This window comes from Corvus hawaiiensis, chromosome 17 (genome assembly GCF_020740725.1).
Source record: "Corvus hawaiiensis isolate bCorHaw1 chromosome 17, bCorHaw1.pri.cur, whole genome shotgun sequence".
Lineage (NCBI taxonomy): Eukaryota > Metazoa > Chordata > Aves > Passeriformes > Corvidae > Corvus > Corvus hawaiiensis.
In genome coordinates this window covers 12,048,298-12,070,907 of record NC_063229.1, presented here as the reverse complement: position 1 = coordinate 12,070,907, position 22,610 = coordinate 12,048,298, and the positions used below count along the sequence as shown (strand labels likewise).

At 42.8% G+C, this 22,610-nt stretch overlaps 1 protein-coding gene across 1 annotated transcript in view; it reads left to right on the top strand.

Moving 5' to 3' along the window:
- The window catches only part of CDH4 (cadherin 4), a 423,679-nt gene that overhangs the window by 230,278 nt on the left and 170,791 nt on the right, over positions 1-22,610 (top strand). The window contains exon 3 of the mRNA XM_048321825.1: positions 21,649-21,872. Coding sequence (XP_048177782.1) covers positions 21,649-21,872 — 224 coding nt within the window. The remainder of the gene's footprint in view (positions 1-21,648; positions 21,873-22,610) is intronic.

Sequence of the window (22,610 nt, the reverse complement as noted above, 5' to 3'; positions counted from 1 at the left end):
GGCTCTGAGGTGACAGCGTGCCAGCTCTCAGCACTCCATGGAATCAGCAGCTGCCCACTGAACATTTTTTGCTTTCACTTAATATGAAATGAAACCCATTGATAGGAGAGTGCAGGCCTCAGAGAGAGGAGCTTAGTGGCACGTGGAGGATGTTTCACACCAGTGCCTGCTGTGGGAGAGAAGAGAATGAACCTGGGGGAGCAGCTTCTCCGAGCGTATCTGGTCCTGGTGTCCAGCAAACATCTGTGTGATGTGGGCTCCACTCTCAGCCCTCCTGGCTGGGTTTCCTCTTCCTTAGCCAGGCTCCAGCCTGGGGACAGCTTGTGCAGTGCTGTGTAACCTGCTCTTCATTCTGTGTGCAAATGACCCTTTTGCAGCAATAATGACAGTCTCTCCCCGTGCCGTGGGAGTGCTGTGAAAACAAGCGAGGACAGCCTGCAAGTCCAGCCTGCCTAGTCACTTCTCATTTTTATGGAGGCTGAGGGATAGAAGTTCTGCACCCTCAGCATGTTTAAATCCCTCCAGGGGATGTTATACAAAATCAGGTGAAATCCAGTCCTGGATGCTGATCATTTTTCCTGTTTTCCCTCTAAGGCACTCATCTGTATTGGCTGTTCCTTGTTGGATGCTAAGGGCATCCATTCCCAGGCTGCTGCAGTGCTGTGCCCGTGCTGCCAGAGAGCCCAGACAAGCAGCACTGCATGTGCAAGGACAAAGCTCAGCTCATTGCAAAATTCGGATTAGAAAGACCTGGGAAGTGTGACCCTGTCATCAAGCCATGTAACACTGAGGGGTACAATTCCTGCTGCCATCAGGTGTGAGTGAGCTATGAGACTCCATCATGCACCAACACTCGTTAGCGGGGCTGAAAATTGAGTAAAATTGATGTTTTAGCTAAGTATGTTCCAGCGTACTTCAAAATCTTAAGAATTAATCAGTGAGTTGTCAGAGAGCTTCAGACTTATTACTTTTTAATAGCATTTTTTATTACTTGCTAATTATAAGGTGAAAAAGGTGTGATGCACAGCTAGTATTATAGTTCCTTAAGTAAATTGGAGCAGAAGGTCACAATAAATTGAAAAGTTATTAAGTATGTACTTTGCTGAAGACATAATGCTTATCATTATAAAACACAGGAATACAGACACTGGGTTTTTTTAATGTCCACAGATGGCACAAGCTAATTATTCTCATTTGTATAGCACCTTACACCTCTGTAGATTTTTTTCAGAATGTTGAAAAACAGATGATCACGTCTGTTTTTGTAGCTGTGTGAGAGTTTTTCATTAACAAGATCAGGCAGGACCATCTGTGTGTTCTAGTAAAAAGTTTACCACCAACAGTGAATTCAAAACTTTCAAACAATGGATGAATTCATAATTTGTCATGTGTAGATACAGAGCCTTGGCTAACAGCCTGTGCAGCTTAGGCACAGGTTCCTGAATGTGTTTCTTGGGGAAAAAATGCCAGTCATGTTCTGCTTTGCATTATTGACCAAAGGAGGATTTTAGGTTTGTGCCTCTTGTGTCAGTGCAGGTCCTTGCCTGCTCCACCCACAGGCACCTCATTCAGCATTGTCACTGCAGGGGAGTGACCCCAAAGGACGCTGGTGGAGCATCTTTCCCTCCCCTCTGTACACAGAAATGTGGGAAGTAGCCAGGGAATCTCAGGGAAGGTGCAAAGGTAGGTTTTACATGGATTGTGTGATACCTCCTCTCCCACAGAGCCCAGCAGGACAGGCAGGTCCACGCCCCCCTGCACTGCGCAGTGTAACTTCAGCCTCAAGATAAAACTGATGGAACACATAAATGCTGGATGCAGCTGATGATGGAATACAATAGAGTGTGGAATTGTCTGCTATCTGTGACTTTTTGAGTGTTGCACTGCACTTTCACATTTCCCATGCAATTTCATTCTGCCCCAGCCTTCTTACAGTGCCTGGCTGCGTCTCCCAGTTCCCTTCCCTTGGGGACAGTGCTTGGAGGCAGCCTTATAACTGCATGCAGGGCCTTGTGCAATACAGATCCCATTCTATGCCAGGGCAGCTGCCCCCCAGAATGTGGCAAATGCCCTAAAAACAAGGCACTAATGAGGCAAACCCCTTGCATCCCTGGTCCAGAGTTGTTCTGCAGAAGGGATGGTTCTGTGGAGCACAGCCAGGCTGGGGAGATGGAGCTCAACACAAGAAGTTGTTTGGAAAGGACAAAAAATGTTGAAAACAGATGGGGGCAGAGATGGGTATTTTAATTTTATTTTGTCACTTGTAATTTCTGTTGGACACAGCCTGGAGCGTTGAATGGGTGCTTGACGAGTACTCAGGAAATCAGTGATTTCTAACCCTGAGCACTATCAACTTTTCCAGTGTAATCTCTGGCTCGTGTGCCTCCCATGTGAAGTTGTCAGCGCTCGCTCGGAGGTTGTGTGGCTCGTTAGCTATGGATGGATATCGCTCGTTAGAGGTAGAAATGCGTCTTGTCTTTCCAAGGGAAACATTAACAATTCCACTCTGCAAATTAAGGTCTTCATTTAAGTCTCTTCCAGCATTCCCATGAAAAATTGTGGCTCGTACACGTGTCCTCAGCCAGTCCTGTTTTCGCTGGAGTACACCAATCAGAGAGGGCTTCATCTCAGAGTGTGGTTCTTTTAATGAGACATTGCCTTTGTGTCTGACATAATTCATGTACTTGGGAGGCTGCTCAGGTGGGATTTTCAAAAGTTAGTGCATGGGCTAATTTCAGGTTTAGTTTTACTGAGAGGCTTAAAACCTACCCCAGGCTAAAGTGGGGAGCTGCCGACATCCCTACAGCCAGTGTGAGAACAAGCAGCTGATGTTGCTTGCAGTGTTTTTCAGTTTATCAGCTGGATTTTCTTGGATGAAGCATTAAACTTTCCCCTTTCTCAGGTTCCCAGTTTTGCAGAGAAGGAATGGTGATGTTTTTGTATCACAGAATAGCTTTTCTGAGTTGTAATTAATGACTGACATGTTTGGGTGTTCAGGGAGGAAATCTCCCTTGAATTATTGCTTTGTGAGATTATTGTTTTTAGAATGGCATGTGAAGAATTTCTTCAGATGTATTTCATCTTCGCTTGGTATCCTTCATCTTCCTTATTCGTATGTCCAAAATGTAATTATAAAAAGTTCCCTTAGGAAATAAAAATTTTAAGTGGACTCTTTCAAGCCATACTTGAAATTTGGGGAGGAGGGGTAGGGGCTGCAATTGTTGCTTCTTTTATTTCTTGATTTGTGCTGCAGTGGTATTGAGCAGCTGCAGTTATAGACACCAGAGAAGTAGAAGCTGTACAAAATAAACATTTTAAATATAGGTAGATTGTAATACATTTTGCTATTCCAGCACCCAACCCCAAAAGAATGATGAAATGATTCATTTCTTGGCTGGCACATGATTTTGTTTTAAAAAATAAAGCCTCTAAAAATAATAACCAAAACATAGGTGCATTATTCTCACTCATGAAGGATGCAAGAGTTCATTTTCAGATTCTGCCATATTTGAAAAAAAAAAACAACCAGCAAAACTTCAGGTTATAATAATGCTTCCTACAACTTGGGATTTTGAGATCCATATACAAAAGGTGATTGCTACACATTTTTGTCTTGCCCTGTGTCTGCATTTTTAATGATAGGTGTGCTTCCAACTAGCACTCAGCTTCCTGCTTTCTCATTAAAAGCAAACACCAAGGAGAGACCAAGGGTTATGGTGAGAAGACGTGTCACAGGAAGAAAAGTAACTGAGAAAAACCCATCCCAGTTTGACACTTCTCTGTTACAGCCTGAAAGGTGTTTTTAGCCAAACTATCATTCCTGTAGATATCCAGAGGCATAATTGAGGATTATTTTGTGGACTGTGGTCTTTGGTATTTTAAATTAATTAAATAAGAGCTGTTTATCTGTGCCTTTACCCTCACTGGACAAAAGACCTCTGGTTATTTCTAGCCAAGGTTCCCAGCCTCATAGTTGTGCTGTAAATGATCAATAGCCTGGTAATGAGGGAGTTCTGTGCCTCCATGAGAGCTGAGAACATTTCCATGAGTGGGATCTCTTTAACTCAGTATTGTGGGATGATAAACTACCTTTTAATAGAACATTAACATTAATCTAAACAAGATTAGTGGAGCAAAGCATTGCACGAATAAGCTTGCTCAATTAAAACAGATGGTCTTCCATGCTGAATCCCATTAAGCTCCTGAAGCCTCCCTTGCATTCCCACACACTCGGGCGTGAGCTCCCTCCTTCCAGTGGCAAGGAGTGTGGCACATACAAATGTGCTCAGCTTTGTGCCACAGCACTCGTTCCATCATCTTTTACTCCAAGAGCTTTTCAGGATTTCATATTTATCAAATTATTTCTGAATTATTAACACAAGATCTTTACATTTTCTTCTAATTACACATCTGTCATTAATCTTCACTATTTCTTTTGCCCTGAGCATTTTAGAGAAGGTGGAGAGTGATAGGATTCAGCAATTAGGATCAGCTGTAAGCATGATTAAGGCTGTCTAAAACCAGGGGAGAAGGAGAAAATCTAAGACTGCAGCAACACTAATGTGTAGTGTTAGCCAAAATTAATGATCAAACATTGCATCTTAGCGTCTTTATATTGTCTCAGGCAAAAGGGCTTTATGTTTGGAAGTAACACACATTCACAATCTAATCACTGGTTTTTCCCCCAGACAAGCTTTTACTGTTCATTACTAGAAGAAACAGAGTTTTTGCTTCAATAATTTTTTTTTCCAGGGCAGAAGCACAGAAAAGTAGTCACATGTATTAGGAGGCCTTAAGCTTTTCAAAATTTTTTAAAATCCGCTGCTTTAAAGAAACCTCTTGAGGAGTAATTCATCTCCAGAGCAAACCTTTCAGTTCAAATCAGCTAAATTAAAAGGTGGCGTAAACAAGCATGATTTGACCTTGTGTACCCACACCCTGCCTTGCTGCTAAGAGAATGTTTTAGTAATCTAGCTGGAACTAAGCAGAATAAATCACTAAATAACGTGTAGTTTCAGTGTTAAGGCTTGGAGCAAGCAGGATGTAACAATAGAGTTACTGTTTTGTTCTTCACTTTTCCTGGAGTATTCTTTGTAGACTTGATCATCTTTTGGCTCTCATTTGCCAGGTGAACAGTGCCAGAAAAACTGCCCAAATTCCAATAATGGAGATAAACCCTGCTTAGGAGGCTGTGGTGTAGTTGCCTGTGAGTCCTCTGGATGTTCATGATTTAGAGTGGCCCTGAATTGGCCAGGGCTGGGTTGGCTCTTCTCTGTTCCCTGGTAGACCAGATAGAGTTTCAAAAGATGAAGTGATGCTTTGTTTGCCAAGCGATGTGAATCCATACCAAGTATGATTTAGGCCAGTCCAGGACCTTCATCCTTCAGTCTCCCCTTTAAACATTGAGTTGAAATCCAGACAATGGATAATGCCCAGTGGAACCAGGATTTTCGAGACAGTCACCATCAAGCACTGGGATGAGAGGCTGGAGAAGGGCACAAGCACTTTCTGTGGCTCTTCTGTGGGGTGCTGAGTAGTAGGTGAATAAAATTCATTAATCCTTTAGTGATTCCCTGCCTTGTCTGAGGTACTTGGCACTGCTTATTTTGAATCTCCCTTTCAAATCAAAACCAGAGTGTTTTTCCTGTGCCCAGAAACAGAGAGGTGACTTTTGGAAAGGAACTAAATGATCTCTGAAGGAATGGCTGTCTGTGCTGGGTTTCAGGTGCAAATTGGTTTTTGTGGAAATACTGTCTGGAGAGCCAGTCTGCCTGGTGGATGTCAATCTGGATTTGGAAAACACCCCCATAGGGTGAACAGAGACTGTTAATTATTGGTGGGCACTGGAAACTGGTTGATGGATATGTACACCACTGCTCAGTCCACTGTGACTTAAATGTAAATGAAATTTAATGTGAAATTATTATTGCCACGCCATTAACTGTAGTCTTAAACCAGCTAATATGCTGGTGGGAGTGTTGGCTTTTCATTTCTTAGGTTTCCGTGACTGGCTTTTCCAGAAACAAGAGCCTCAGATGTCTCTAGCCGATACACCAGCTTCCCAGTAAAGATAAATGAGCAGCAAATCACGGGAGAAAGGAGGAGATGTTTTAGATGGGAATGTCTGTTCCAGAGGATAAGCTTTCCACCCTAAAAGCTCATAAAGTTTGCGTGATAACGGGCAGCTCATGAAGAAAAACCCATTTGGTTCCTGGTAACAGGGCCTTGGTACCAGCCATCAATCACTGCCAAAAACCAGCAGCTCCACGTGAGGACGAGGTGTGGGAAGTGAGCAGCAGAGCCATCGCTCACTGATTTCTCTTGCACCAACTGAGCACAGCTGAACAGGATATTGGTCCTTTGCTGCTTAAGCAGCCAGAAATAACAGGGTAGGGAGCGAACATATAATATCCCCCTCCACAGGGGCGGTGTGTGGCACAGATACCCAACTGGCTGCCTGAGCAAAGGACAGTGTTTTAAACAAGACAGCCTGTATTTTTTATTCTGAAGCTGCTGGTAGGATGGATCTTGCCCAGATGGCTGCATTGCTCCCCTGTACCTTTCCATTTCACAGCTTCAGTCCCTTCGGTGCTGGAGGAAAGGAGTGGTTTTCAAGCCAAGGGAGCTGCAGGTGTGTGCCAGGCAGGTGTCCTGGCCACAGGCACACAGAAGGAGCACATCAGCATGGTGCCTATCCCAACCTCCATCCCAGCTCCATCCCTGTGCTCTGCTGGAGGCTCCTGGGGTGCTCCCAAGACCTCATCTTCACCACATGGGATCCATGTCCATGGTGTTTTGAGGTGCATCCACAGGGAGAGACCTACAGAGAGATAGGACTTGCCTGTGGCAGGCAGATTTAACAAAAAGATTTGCTCATTTGTGTTTGATTTTTTTATAGACATTCAGAAAAACATTAAGGTAACAGATACGGATCAGGATTGGTGTGGCTGGTTGGGGTTCACTGGAGCTCAGTGTCTGTCCCCTCCTCCCTGTAATGACCTGATCGTGAGATGGGTTGAGAGAGGTTGGTGAAGTTTTGATGGCATTTTATTTTTTTACAGAGTAGAAATGTTGTCGTTTTGGAGCTGCAGAGGATTCCTCTTGGGTAGTTTCTCTTTTCTTTGCTGGCTTTTCTTGTTATTTCTTCTATTTGCCCAGTGGTCTGGGTGAGCTGTTCGTGCTTTTTGTTTTAAAGGTCAGAAATACCACTAAAACTGTATGAATTATGGACTGAATAATATTTTTTGTTTCTTACTTCAACTTTTCCCGAGATTTCTGTTGAAAAAAGGTTGTAGGTGGTTAATTTTAGCAGACACTTGGGGTGTTGGAAGCTTTGGTTTTGATTAATTCAAGTATAGCACCAGTTCATAGACATGAAATTGCTGCTTGATGTACCATTTATTACCACTGCCCACATGGAACAAGAGGGAAATTTAGGACAATTTCATGTTTCCAGGACAATTTCAGGAAACTTGTGCCAGTCTCCATCATATAATCTGTTATTAGGTCAATTCACTGGTAATATTGTAGACATTAAAGGCAAAAAAGAAGAAAAATTTCCCTTGTAGGCTGAGTCAATAATATGAGCCATCCCTATAAATGAGTATTTTAATTGGTTTATTGGAGTCTATTCATGCAAGTAAATTTTGTAGAATATCCTGCTTTTTGTATAAAGGGAATCTTTTTTTGTTATTTGGATGGTTGCTGGTTGTTTTTTTTTCCTTCCTTATCGCATTGTAGAAAAGTAATGTGATTACTGAACAACTTGAATTAATTGGCAAAAACTGAGATAAACAAGTGCCCCTTCTCCCTCATGTTTGCATATTAGCTTAAATTGAGACCTGATCCAGGATGAATAATTAAATAGTAAAAATTAAAACCCGTGGTCATAGCACTGCAGTACAAATGAGTGCATTCTTGTTCTGTGCAAAGATTTATTTTAGTATTTAGAATAAACCTGAGGGTGTAATCTCATCACGTTCCTAACGAAGTGTTTACGCTGAGCTAGACACCACTGACAGTGGTAGCTGACAGTCCTTACTGAGGCCTGCTCTGGAAAAAACTGCAAATGTGTGACTGCAAAGTGTTGAAGGGCTGCTCCCTGTGTTGGTAACAGGACACAAGAGCCAGTGCAGTGTCCTCGTGGGGTTGATGCCAGCAGTGCCCTTCACATCTGCACAGGCATTTTAAAGATCACCTCATTCTAATCCCACTGCCCTGAGCAGCCACCTCCCAGACCAGCTTGCTCAAAAAAACCCATCCAACCCAGCCTTGATATCTGTGTAGCTGATAAAAGAACTGGGGATCGAAGTTTGGTAGGACTTCCCTTGATACCATTCATCACATTTAACCTTTAAAAGATACCAACCAGACAATGTTTCTTTTTCAACCCCTCAATCAATAATTAAAAAATAAAATTACAGCCCTCATAACTGACTTTTATGTCTTCAAATGGCCTGACATTTTGTTTTCAGCTTGAAGCTCTCACAGTTGAGCTGGTGTGAAAGGGGACCAGACGGCCTGATGATGGGCAGTTCTGAGATCACTTCCATGGAATATGGTATTTTTTTAATCGTGTTTCCTCTAGCAGTTGCCTCAGAATGATGAGTAGTGGATGTCAGTGTGGATTTAGAAGAGGATAAGGTATCTGTTTACATGCAAAACTTTTTAATTAAACAACAGATACAGAGCCAAGATATTTCTTGCATTCCTGTTGCTCTACCTGGAGGGTTTGTTGGTCTGCAGCTGCTTCAGCACACGAGTTGTGCTCTGTGCTGACACTGGGGGAGGGAAAACGCAGCTATCGGCCCTTTTTGCCTTCCAATTTCAGCAGTTCAGACATCTGGGGCAATTTCTGTTTTTCATCATATTCCCAAAACTTCTGTGCCATGAGTAGGACAGGATTCTGCCTAAATGCTTGGACCTGAGCTGCCCAGTGGGTGTGTTAGGCTGGCAGAGATGAGATCTGCTGGTCCTTGTGGAGGGTCTGTGTAGGACCACTGAACATTTTCAGAAGACTCAGTCATTCAGTAGAAACATTAGGACATTTCCAGAAATAGTTTCCAGGCTTTTTTTAAGATGGGGAGAAAGGTTGGTTGGGTTTTTCCACATCCTTTTTTTATTTTTTTTACAGCTTTAGTTTTGATGGATGATGTGGTGGCAGAGAAATCTGAAGTTTGCAAGTGGTATTTATTTATTGCACTGTATGTTCTGTTGTGGTGGTAGCTGTTCAACCATAGAAATTAGAAAGTCATTTCTGAATCAACTTATTCCCAGAAAGATCAAGAGTTTTATCAGGAAAAAGAAAAAAAAACCAACAGAAAATTTAGCCAAAAAAAAGTCTCAGTAGGAAGGTTTCCAACAATTGCATTCCTGTGTTACCCTTACCCAGGGGATCTGTCCCATCTGCTGAGGAAGTGCCACCCCATGGAGGTGCTTTGAAATGAGGACACCTGACCGCTGGAAGTGGCTCAACAGCCCCAAAGAGGCCCTGGGGGCAGTCAGAGTGGTGCAGTAAGGAGGGATTTTTACCTGCCACCACACTGCATTAAGAGCAGCACTTAGTTTTGTATTCTTGTTTTCTTTAGGATTTTATTGTTATAAAAAGAAACTTCTTAATCTCATACTGTTCGTGAAATCAGGTGCAGGCTTGCCTGCTAATCAGTGGTTTCAGTGGTGCTTTTACTTAATCTAAAAATTCATTATAGGGATTTCCTTAATAAAGGCCATATGCATATTTTAAGTGTGTTTTTGTACTATTTTTAGAAAGAGCTTTCAGTTTATAGTTAATAGTGTAGAAAAATATCTAGATGGATAAAACAAATACAAATATAATAGTTACAAGATCTACTCATAATTAAAACCCAAGGGGAGTGAAGACAAGCAATAAATCAGTGTTTGTACAAACCAGATGTTGTCTATTTTGGGCAGTGGTGGAACGCCACGTGGCTCTCAGAGGTGAGGCTGAGACTTTGTGGACAGTAAAATATGCTTTTCTAGCAGCAGCTGTTTGCCTTTGTGTCTTGTGCCAGAACTCAGACACTTTTGTCATTTGCTGCTCTCCAGCCTAAAGGTGGGCTCAGTTCAGCTGTCTGCAGCTTTTTTTAGTTTATGGAGCTTGGGTGTTTTAGAAGGTTTTAAAGGGAGAAAGAAAGAGGGAATCTGTGGAGGTAGTGGAATGCTGCTGAAGAATCACCTCCTGTGTCAAAGCAGTGTGTGTTGTAAGCATTTTGCGAAACCAAGTATGTTTTAAAAGCAAAGTGAAAAAAAAATCTGATATATCCAAGCTGATGCTATCTGCTCTCAGGAGCAATTTGATCATAACCCTCTTTATATCCGTCTCTTCCGCTGCTGAAGTTCCCTACCTTAAAATGAATTTGTTCTGAGGCTACCCACTGGGGAAATCTAAACCAGTCTTCTCTATCAGTGACACGTGTTTAATGACATTTTACTGCTTGTCTTACCCAGCACGTCTGAGGAATCCTACTGCTAATTGTTGTACTATTATTATTATTATTATTATTATTATTATTGTCTGCCCCTGCAGCCCTGGAGGGAGAAGTGTCACTGGAGCTGCCAGGGCTGGAGCTGGGCTTGTACTGGGTGCATGGGAGACTCATCCCTCCCACATCAGCCCCCAACTCACCATTGCCTTTCAAAATATGGGAGGAATGTGGGACAAGGTGGGCTCTGCCTGACCATGGGCTCCTGCCCATAGGTGTTAAAATGCAAATTTTATTGCGGCAAGACAATATTTTCCTTTTGGATTCTGGGTTTTGTGTGCTTTTGGAAAGCATTTGGCAGCCACAGCAAGTATGTTTACAAAAAGAGCAGAACTGGTAAAGTTCAGGTTCGTGTTTGGATTCAGCCCCAGCAAACTGAAGCTGAAGCTGTGCCAGACGTTTGAAGCTGCCAGACGACAGTTCATCTCAAACAGAAAGCTGAAGAGGGGGAAAGAAATTTGTCAAATGTATTCCATGTGGAATTTCAGGCAATTTAATTTGATTCACTACACTCTGAAATGTCTTGGACTTCCCTATTGTTTCTTTACTTTAACACTAAATTTTATACCTTTTGGGATCTTCAGTGCTTTGTGCTGCATTTGTCACATTCTCTAATTTACTGGCTTCAGTCTCTCTTGGTTTTAATTGAAGGGACTGAGCCCTGCAAAATTTCAAGGTTGCTAGTTTAATCCTGAGGTTGTTCTTCAGGTGAGGGGACAGCCTTTCTTTTGGACACCACTGTAGTAAGAAGGGGTAGAGGGGATGAGTGTAAAAGAGGAAAGGGAAAGTTACAGTAAACCTCATCCCTGTGACTCCATCGGTGGCAGCAACAGCAGCCAAGCTCTGTGGCTGCGGGAATGCTGTGGTCAGGATATGTTCCAGGGTGGCTGCAGAGGCCGGGAGGTTCTGTTTGGGTCAGTGATGACCACCACCAGCCTGCCTGGATCTGTGTTTTATTGTGGTTTTGCTTTTCCAGTTAATTTCCTGCTCTGTGGGTGAATTTCCTGTGGAGCCAGTGGACACTGGAGCCCAGCCCCGGGGCAGGATCCTCTGGCTCTCTGCAGCCTGGCAGCTCTGACACTGGCCAGAGTTTGTTACCCCCGCAAGTGCAGTTTGGGCATCAAGGCCACTTGTTCTCCTCCTGCTCCCTCTGATCATCTGCCAGAAACAGAGCCCAGAGCCTCCGTCTGTAAATAAAACTCTCTGAATTTGTCCAAATGTCAAAGCACTTGAGCCCACCAGGTAGCAAACAGTGCTTTATTCTACATAATATTAATTTCTCTTGAAATGTGCAGCCTTGTGTAGGTTAGAGCTGAAGGTAAAGGACTGCTGCTGCTTTTTGTGCAGGCAGAAGAGCAGAGGTGCACAGCAGCTGCAAGTTAAATATAGCTACCCAGCCTTGACTCTTCCAGGTAACAAAGTCTTCCATTTCTAATATTCTTGCCTGAAACATCTATTCATTTACTGCACTGGGATCTGACTCCCTGGATCAGTGTGTGTTCACACCTGAGCCAGGCTGAGGAAGATGAGAACACTCAGCCCCAAAGTTGTCAGTGTTTACACACAAGTCAAGTCCGTAAGGAGTTCAGTGTCTTTACTGGTGTGTCTGATTTTTTTTTCCCCTGACATGTGCAGCCTCTGTTTCTAGGTGTTGAGAGTTTGTTTGTTTGAAGAGTGTGAGGAGAGAGAAGCCCGAGGCTGTCTGACACAGCTGCGGTTGGAGCATCTCTTTCAACTTCTTTTCCTAGGCTGCAAATGCCCTCCGTTCACTTTTTTTTTTCCTCGCTAAAAATCTTCCTACAGCTCCCCATGTCTTCCAAATACACTTCTGGCAAGTTGAAAAGAGATGTGTGACAGAAAGGAAAGCCCCCCAAGGCCAGGAGGTTCTGTCAGTGGGGCAGGTGGGAGCTGGCGGGCGTGGCTGTGCAGGAGCTGTGTCCTTGCCCATCTCCCATCACTGCTCCCAGTTTCGGGATGTTCCTGATACCAGCAGGGCTGAGCTCTCTGCTCTGCCCAGGAGGGCTCCATGCCTCCTCACATGGGGTTTGTCTCCAGTACAGTCCCAGCCTCCCAATAGCTCCGTCCAGGGATGCTGCTGCCCACAGGTGTGATGGGAGAGCAGCTGTTACAATAGAGATTACCCTACCATTACACAGGCTCCACCCTTTATAATGATCACACCAAGCTTCCATAAAACCTGCAGTTCTTCCTCGAGAAATGCATAGTGGTGTTTAAAGTCTTTTTCCCACATTGGTAGTTTGACAAACATGAGAGTGTTGTGGAGATCATTAGTGCTAAGAGTAAAACCTCCAAATAAAGTGCCCTGGGATTTATGTACTCTGTGCTGGTAATAATAATTAGAACATATCCTACTGCAGGTAACTCCCACAACTTGCACTTTGATCTGAAGCTGGGAAACTCATTGATTAATCCATGGGGTCAATCAGTCCATCTTGTTTGGAGAGTTAATCTCTGGTGTACACCAGGACCAAGAGTGAAACAGGTTTATTTACTGCTGCTTAATCAGAGAACCCAAACTCTCCTGTAGAGTGGTGAGAGGTTTGTTTCTACTTAGCCTTTAATTGCAAAATGATCTCATTAGTGCTGTAGTGAATCTCAGTACTATCCTACAGACACGTGGAATTTAAAGAGCAAAGAACAAAAATGCTTGCCTGTAAAAACTCAGCATCTGCCACAAAAGTGTGGTGCAGTTGGTATTTGCAGGATTACCCAAACCAGGCTTCTCTTTATTACCCTTTTAATCTGAAGCTGGAACATCAGCTGCACATCCCAGTGGCTTTCTGTCTACACTGCTGTTAGCAACAGAGGGGGACTGTCATGCTGAAACTGCTAGGAAAGGTTTTTATCCAAAGATAAAGATGCTGAGAACAACACGGAAACCAACAGCAGAGTTGCTGTGGCATTTACCAAAGAAAAGGGCAATCCCTCTGAGTTATCCCAGCAGAGAACTTCAGACCTTGTAAGTGTCCTTCTTACCTCTGTCGTCAGTCCCTGGCTCATGTATTAATTAACCATTCCTGAGATGCCTCAGTAAGGCTGAGGGAGAGTTAGTGGATCTCAAATGGGCAGTGAAATCCCAAATAAAGCAATCCTATAGAGCAGGTGCTGGAAACCCAGAAGTGAGGTTGCATATTCACAGTAAAGCCCTGAGCATAAAAATGTGGAAAGCAGTGAAAAATTTCTTTAACATGAGCACCAATAGATGCAGGTTCATGTTTCTGTGCTGAAGAAAATGCTTGAATGTGAGTCCACATCCTGCAAATCCAATTCAAACTCACTGCCCTTTGAAATCTGGGTAGTATCTCTGTGCCTTTGTGGCAGGAATCTTCTGGCTTGAATGTAGAAAATCAGGGATAAAAAACCTGATTAAAAAAAAACCCTCTTAAACCAATGCTAAATACCAGGAAGAGAATAGAGGGGAATATTCCCTTTACTAATACTTGTTTCTAATCAGATAAAAATAAGTTGCAGTGTAGGAAGAATCCCTCTACTAACTGCCAGAACATGCCGATTTATCAAATTTTTCTACCGTTGCTCTTTTTTTGAGCTCGCCTCGGAGCTGACAGTGTATGTTTTACAGTGCAGCAAGGTAGATTGATTGATCCTAAATAGAAAAGCCTTTGGGGTCTCGAGCTGATGTTTTAGCTTCAGAAAAAAACTGAGTAAAGCATGTTAATGTAGAGAAAGGAACCTGGCTTAATTGGACCAACTCCTGGCTTGCTGAAAATTAATGGCTGGCTGGCTGTTGCCAGAGTGATTCATCTTTTCTATCATGTTCTATAGTCCTTCTCTCCAGGGGTCTGTACTCCCCTCCAATTCCAAACCAAAAGTGAAATATACTTCTTCATTTTTTTCTTCCTTAAAAACATGTATTTTAGTTGAATTGGCTTCCAGTAAATGAAAAATGGCACAGGTGGGAATTTGAAGGAGGCACTCAGTGTCTGGGATTTAGATTTTTGTTTTGTTTGAATGGGATTTAGATTTTTTTTTTTTAATGTACCCATGACTCCTCATTGCTACTGGCTGACTGCACACGTGACAGAGTGACTTTTTAAAGGATCCCTATTTGTCTGTTGAAATGTATTGTTCCTTTTCTTTTTCTCTGGCCATGGAAACAGAAATTCTGTGCAAGCAAGAGCTGATAAAAGTGAACATAAAGCTGGAAAAGGTGCTGAAAGCATTTAGGTGGCTCAGGAAATGAAAAGATGACTTTTCCATGTAGTCCCATCAAGCCCACAGAAGTATTTTATGTTTTTAAAATAAATTACTTATGCGCAGAAAAGTCTTGCCATTTTCCCCATAAGACCTACGGTCCTGGCTTTGTGGAAGCAAAACAGCTGCAGATGAGCATGAGGTAGTCGGGAATTCACTGGTGTGTGCCTAAACCCCACATGGATCATGGAGGGGGTTGAGCTTTGGAACTTAAAGAGGGCAAATTCAAAATGTGCCTTTAAACATAAAATGTTTCTGTGTCCCTTTTGAAATCTACCTGAGTTTCTGCTGGAGGCAGATTGCTACTCGTTTGCTGATTCCGAGGTGTCACCAGTGGAGTAGGACATGGAGTCACTTCTAACAAGCATGTAATAGGTTGGGAATGTCATGAATGTTGTATTATTGCATATTCTGAATAGGAGGATTCGCTGTAACTGAAGATTACAAGAAGATAAATAAAGATAGATTCTGTTTAACATAATTACATATGGTAAATTGTTATGATAATTTGCTATTGTTTCAGTAAGGCAAATATTAGCAGTCATAGCTCAGAGATCGTAAATAATGCACTGGAAAATTGGATATAATGTTTCACATTGACCTGAGATTTGGGAAATGGGTAGAAATGCCACAGATTTCTGTTCCATTAATTGCAAGAAAATAACATTAAGAACACGCTAAATCATGCTGAATGTTTTCAGCAGATGATAGACTGTGGGATAGTTCATTAATTCTCCAAACCATTCATTATATTTGTTTTTTACTCCAAGAACACTTAATGAATAATCAATGCTTTGTGCAGCTGAGGGTGTGAGCATGCACATTTTTATATACATTCATATACCAACCGACATCCTTCCATTTATTTCCTACAGTTTTTTGTACCAAAGCATTTTTTTAAACTGTATACTCTTAAGCTCAATCACTAGGGATGTGTTTATTAGTCTTTGAAGCAGCTGTTTGAATTGCTGTTTTTCCCTTTTACCAGTAGAGTTTGGTTCTCCCATGGTGCTATAAATATTAAATAAAGACACTAGGAGTTTATTAGTCTGATATCTTTTATGGGGACATGGTGGAAAATGTAACCTATAAAATTAGTAATGAGAGGATGAAAATTACACATTGTCTCCATCAGGTTTTACAGCCATCATTTTTTCCTATGTATGTGTTGTTTTTCTTGCAGAGAAGGAGAAGGGCTCTGAGCATTTAATGAGCTGCAGGAAGCAAATCTGGCTGTGTATTGTATGATAGTGTGGGATTTACTATAAGTGGAAGTGGGATAGAAACAGGAGTCCAGGCTTAGATGTAGCACTGTGTGTAAGTGTGATGGCTCAAGTCAGTTTTAATTTCCACAAAACGCTGAAACACCATCTCTGAATGGTCAAAATGCCTGTGGTACCTGGACACATCCATCTTTTTAATACAGAGAAAAAAAATAGGACAAGATAGGACAAGAGGGAATGGCCTCAAGTTGCAACAGGGGAGGGATAGGTTGGATATGAGAAAAAATATCTTCATTGAAAGGGTCGTCAAGCAGTAGAACAGGATTAAGTGGTGGAATCACCATCCCTGGAAGTGCTCAGATAACGTGTAGGTGTGGCACTTGGGGGCATGGTTTAGGGGTGGACCGGGCAAGGTTAGGTTAATGACTGGACTTAGTGGTCTTTTCCAGCCTTCATGACTCTGTAATTCTGTTAAAATCCTCTTGCCTCCATTTCAGCATTTGCCGTTTTAGACAAGATATTTCAGTCCCAGAATAATTCCATCATGTATTTACATGTGCTCATGGGACTCCATTTCACGCAACAATTGCAATAATTTGTGTGACATCCCTTAAATTTTTCACCCTGCACTAATTTGGAAATGCCCAGTAGTTTGTAGGGAGAAGGATCTGCCTCTGTTAGCTTTTTCAAAGTCCATCTTTCTGATTTTTTCTGTCTTCTTCGCTTGTATCTGGGTGATGGAGGCAGTGGCCTGGCTGTTTGAATTTCAGGACTCAGATCCCAGCTTTGCTCTAGGTTTCCAGAGTGGCTGTGGGGAATTCACTCCACTGCAGTTGCTTCCCACTGCTATAAAACAGTTTTCTCACAGAATCGCAGAGGTATTGCACGAACATAAAGAGGATGCCTCGAAAACGTGGCCATGTAAAATTTTATGCTACATACTTATTTTGCCAAATAAATGCAGCTTCCCAACAAGGCACAGCACGCTCTGCTTCACATTAGCACTTAATGGAGAAATCACTTTGTGAGGCTGTAATGTGCCTGTGCATTTTTGTGGTTAACTGAATGGTTTCATGCCTGTTCTTAGGCAACAGGAGCCTCTCCACACAGGATATGTTTGGGATTTTTTAATTTCTGGTGTGGTGACATGCAGGGAATGCTGGCCAGGACTGAACCCCCTGCAAAAGCCAGAGGAGATGGATGAGTGCAGACATTTGGGAGCGTTGGGCCAGAAGTTCCAGGGCAGGAATACAAGTGATTTGCTCATGATCACACAAGAGGGACATTTCCACGCATGCTGAGGACTCTGCAGGTTACCCAGACATCAGAAATTCCCAAAGGTTGCAGTTAAGCTGTCCTCACCTTAATGATGTTCACAGAAGGGGTGTGAGGGGTGGATTTGGCAGCTTAGATTTATCACAGTGCATGGGGTGTAAGGGAGCTGGTCAAGAGACACAGCTTGAAAAGCAGATGGATTCTGCTGCAAGTACTGCTGTGTGTTTGCTGCTTTAAAGTTCATCATGAAAGAAACATCTTTTGCAGAGATAATCCTCAAAACCATGGTGAAAAACAGAGTCCTGAAGGGACCCATGTCCTGAAATGTGGGATGATGTCCTGCCAGGGGGTTTATCTTAATAAACGAGTATTATCCCTCCTGCTTTTCCAGCCCTATGCAGCTTGCCAGAGGGGGCACTTTTTAATGGACTAGGAGAAGTTAAAGGAAAATCCAGAAGGATATGGCTAAAAGTGAATTCTTTGGTTTATACCATTTATAGTCCTATTAAATTCAGTATTTCTCTCAGGCATTTGGGGGGCAAGAAGTTCAGTGTATTCCTACATCTTTCAAGATCCTGGCTTGATCATTTGACTCTGTCCAGCCAGCCTAACAAGCTAAATAATAAAAGAGAACAATGCAAAACTTGTTGAATTTTTTTTCACCCTGTGTCTTTTTTGAAGTAAAATACCTTTTTTTTTCTCAGATGCCCAGCAGTTTGCTGCAGACTCCTGCAGCTTCTCTGCCCGTCACTCAGTACCTGTTTCAGCTTATCAAATTGTTGTACTTCCTCCTTTCATAGAGAAGCAATTAAAAATGATGAGGGTAAAGGGTTAAACCTAAAAGCCTGTTAATGAGGGTGCCTTCTTGGTTTTCCTTTCATCAGGCATTAGATGCTGGTTTCAGCGTAAGTTTTCGATAAGCATCAGTGAGCATTTTTCCAGCGTATTTTTTAAAAACTTGGGGGTTTTTTTACCATCCTGTAAAAATGATAGATGTGTTACTCTGCTGTTTATCTGAAATCCTAATTACTGATGCTGCAGCTTTTGAATGTTAAATTCATGCAGTGTTCTTTAGGCTTCAAACTGGTCAAAGAAAGATTGATTTGTGTCCACAGAGAGTTCTAAGCCTAGTAAACACAGCCAATGTTTGTTTATTTATTTATTTATTGCATTATCTGAAAGTCAAGAGTTGCATCAACTGCAAATTACGTAGACTTGGAGATTTCTAAAGGAGAAAAAGGGAAAAAAAATGCACAAGTTGTCTGCCACTGAATGAAATTTTAATTTCTGCCTCCACAAGAGCAAAGAGTAGGTGTAAGAGATGGAATTTGAAAATATGGGTGAGATTTCCTTTCCTTGATCTGTGCTATTTTTCATAGAACAATAGCTTGATTTTTTTTCTCCCCTAAACTTATACACATATATATTTGGGGAAAATATTTTATATATAAATATATCTAAATGAGATTTATAGATTATGTGGATCTTTGTGTATATGTGTATATATATAGATATATATGTATAAAACAGTGCAGCTCAGTAGTCATGTAAACATCCCAAGGTCTTATTTTCAAAGGCCAGCAAAGAGGATAATTTAGGATTTTTGATCACAGACTTATTTAGATTAGAAAACACTTCCAAGATCATTGGGTCTGACTGTTCACCCAGCACTGCCAACCCCACCACTAAGCCATGCCCTTCCCTGTGAAGGAAGCTCAACTCTCCTGCATTTCCAGTGTGTTTCCTATGCTGTGTATGAACAGTGCCTGGAGCCAGAGCAGCTCCTCTGCCTGACAGAGCTGAGCAGGGTCATCCCTGTGTGGCTGAAATCTCCTGCAGAGCCGCCCAGGTGAGGCAGGGCCCATTGGTGCTGTGCAGAGTGACTGAAAACTGAGGAATCTTTGTGTCCTTGAAGCCTTTCTTGCAGTTCCTAAAGGCTCTTAGGAGAGGAGCTGCTTGTGCTAATCCCTTGCTGAGCATTCACCTACCTGTGCTACCTGAGAGGAGCAATGTGGAGCAGAGACGGTGCTTGTTAAAAAAAAAGAAATCAGACAATTTCTCTCAGGATTTTCTCCGTCTCTAGTTAAGTTTGTTTTAAACTAATGGAAGTAATTAGCAAGTCACAGAGGGACTTTGTCTACGAGGTAGCCATTTTTAGATAATGGAGCATAAAAGTCGACACAGTGACATATGACACCAGAGCAGCATCTTGGAGCTATGAGCTGGGTCTTAAGCAGATGTTTAAGTACTTTGAATACTGAAATCGCTATTTACACATATAGAAAGGGTTTGGGGTTTTTTTCTCTCAGACTACTGGTACACTGTAGGGCTTTCTTTTAATCTCAATAAAATCAAAGTAAGCTCTGAGTTTTTTAATGTGCAGTCATTATCATATCACTCCTTTCTCCCTTCTTTAAGTGTCTCTCAGTATATGATACGTGGGTACTTGGGGAGTAGGGTTGGAACTTGAGTTCTGCGTGGCCATTACACAGCAAAGGGGTGCAGCTGATGTGCCATGTTTCTAACAGTGCCCAGGGTGCTGAGCTGAAAATAAATAACATTTAGAAGTGAAGATGCACTTGATATGTTCACACGTATCTATTGTAGCTGTGAATGCAGGGGAGATTTGCAGAAATTACAGAGAGATGAAGGTGGTCTCCCAGCAGGGTGGTCCCAGAGGTCCGGGGTATCTCCCCTCACAGGTCTCAGAGATTGTCCCGGTTCTTGTAGGTGCCACCAAACCGTGTGTGTGCTTACCCTCATCCAGGGCTTTCAGGTTTTTTTATCTGCTAGATAACTTTATCCATCTTATTTTCTATAAATCAATGTGTGACATTCGCTGTTTGTGCCCAGCAATTGCTGCAGCATTTGGTAACACTTCCCACCACACACATAAAAACATACCAGTGTGGTCTAAATAAATACACAGCACAGAAAGCCTCTGTAGATGCACAGTTGTGACACGATCACAGCACCCCAGTTATTGTGGGGTGCAGTCTGGGGAAGGAGGGGAAGGATTTTCCCTTCCTCTGCCACAGTCTGCTCCTTATTTCTCTGTACTTTGATGCGGCCAGGGGCTTTGACTGCCAGATGGGTTGAGCCATTTCCTGGCTGCTTTTTTCTTTCACCTGTGCCGTGGTTGTTTTTTTCTTTATTTAGATCCAAATTCGTCCTCAATTCAGCTCAGGGCAGCACTGCAGAGCTGTGGTTGGTGCAGGGGAAAGGGACTGTTGGGGTACAACTGTCCCAGAAGCTCCTCCTGGAGTGCCCTGCATCCCTTGTCCCACCACAGCCAGTCTAGGTAGGATCCATCTTACCCAGCCCTTCTTCTGCAGGAATTAAGCTCCTGCTGAAGCCCACCAGAGCTGGCCAAGAAGGTTCTCCTCATTTCGGGGCAGGCTGGAGCATCTCAGCATGAGAACCCGCCTAACAATCCGAGCTGGAGGGCTGTGCATCCATTCTCACTCACTTGAGATGTTTTTACGGGTGCAATATGTTTTCCTTCACCACATGTGTTCCGCCCCGTGGATTACTCGAATGGCAGAAAGTTTTTTGTTTCCTGTGTTATTAGCTGCAGGTTCAATTTCTATCAGATTTGTCAATTCTGTCATATAATAGGGTTGGTTTTTTCTGGGTCTAATGTATGTGACATGTATCATAATGCCAATAAAAATAGTTTTCAAACTAGACTGTGAAAGACTTTGACCAAAAAAAAAAGGCGAAAATAAAAATATCAGCAAGTGGGGAGCTTTGATCTGACAAAGTAGGCTTTCAAATGACATGTTATGGTTTATGACGCACAGTTTAACAGTTCCTTTTTGCAGTAGCTGTAACATGTGAGGGATTGGCCAGGGTGGGAATGCAGCTCAGGATGGGGGGGGTCCAGTTCCAGCAGCAGATGTGTGCTCCAGAATGATTTAAACTTTTATTTCTGTGTTTAATTTTTTTGTTGTTTTTTCTATATTTCTGATAATGGAATTGTTATGGGCTTTTGAATTTCAGTTAAGAATGTGCAAATAGGCTATGTGGTAAGTAGGTTATTGAAGGGTTAGGGAAATGGAGAACATTTCCTGAAAAAAAATACCCACAGCGTGGGTAATAGACTCCAGTTGAATTTAAAAGATAATGGCGACAAGGGAGAAATCCACTTGTAGAAATGGGGAACAGCTGTGTTTGAGATCTAATGAAACTGTATCAAATACTTTAAAAATGGCTTACAACTTCTTCCCTGGGGAACAGAGATAAAGCACAAGAGCACTCCTGAAAGGTCGAAGAAACAGTTAAATCATTTCCTTGATGGTTATTAGAGATATAGAAGACATCAGTGAAAATTAAATGTCTGAAACTTGTATTTGATTGCTTTCCTTATCAGGCCAATCTCACACATTTCTCCCATCTCTTCCTCTCTGTTCTAGTAAAATTTAATAACTGTGCTGGTAACAAGGGTGTGCGGTATGAAACCAACAGCCTGGACTTCAAGGTGAGGGCGGACGGGACCCTGTACGCTGCCCACCACCTGCAGGTGCCCTCCAAGCAGCTGATCCTGATGGTGACCGCCTGGGACCCCCAGACCCTGGGCAGATGGGAGGCCATGGTCAGGTTTCTGGTGGCAGAGAAGTCCCAACACAATGGACACAAGGTAAGAGTTTTTCAAAGCTCTTTTTCCTACTTTGTTCTTCCTTTGCCCCAAACCATCGGAAGGTTCACGCGGTATCGGAGTGTTCATGTTGCCTGGTCTGTGCTTCATAAGGAAGTGTCCAAGTAGGAAATACCATGAGCAGCATCAAATTCCTTGCAAATGATCCTTGAACCTCTCTGACAGAAATGCTTTAGGGTCACCAGTGAAGGAAGTGTTCTCTAAGTTCATACTTCTGTATTTTTAAAGCGACCACTTGTCTGTTATACACTGCAGGTCATGTGCATCATGTTTGCACTTCACTGCTGATAATCTCTCTTGACTCCTAGTAAAACCAGCAGATGAAGGGTGCAGACTCAAAGTCAACCATCTTGTAGATGGCTGTAAGTTCAGATTCCTTTTGTGACAGCACAGGCCTGGAGTCATGCACTGGCAGCTCTGCCCTGCTGCTCATCTCTCTGGTTTTCACAGTTACTCTTGCGAGCAATCTGCATGGCCCCGCAGCTTCCAGAGGGGAGATTTGAGCTTGTTCCTTCCCTTGCAAGGACAGGGAGCATTGCTGCTGCCTGATAAGGGACACGTGCTCGTGCGCGATGCAGGCAGCGAAGCACAACGTGGCACTGCGGTGCCAAACGTCCCCTCTGCTCAGTGCCAGCATCTCCCCTCGCCCACCCCGACAGAGAGAAGCCAGAGCCAGTGTTTCAGTCAGAAGGGTACAGATGGTTTCTTTCTGCTTTAGTT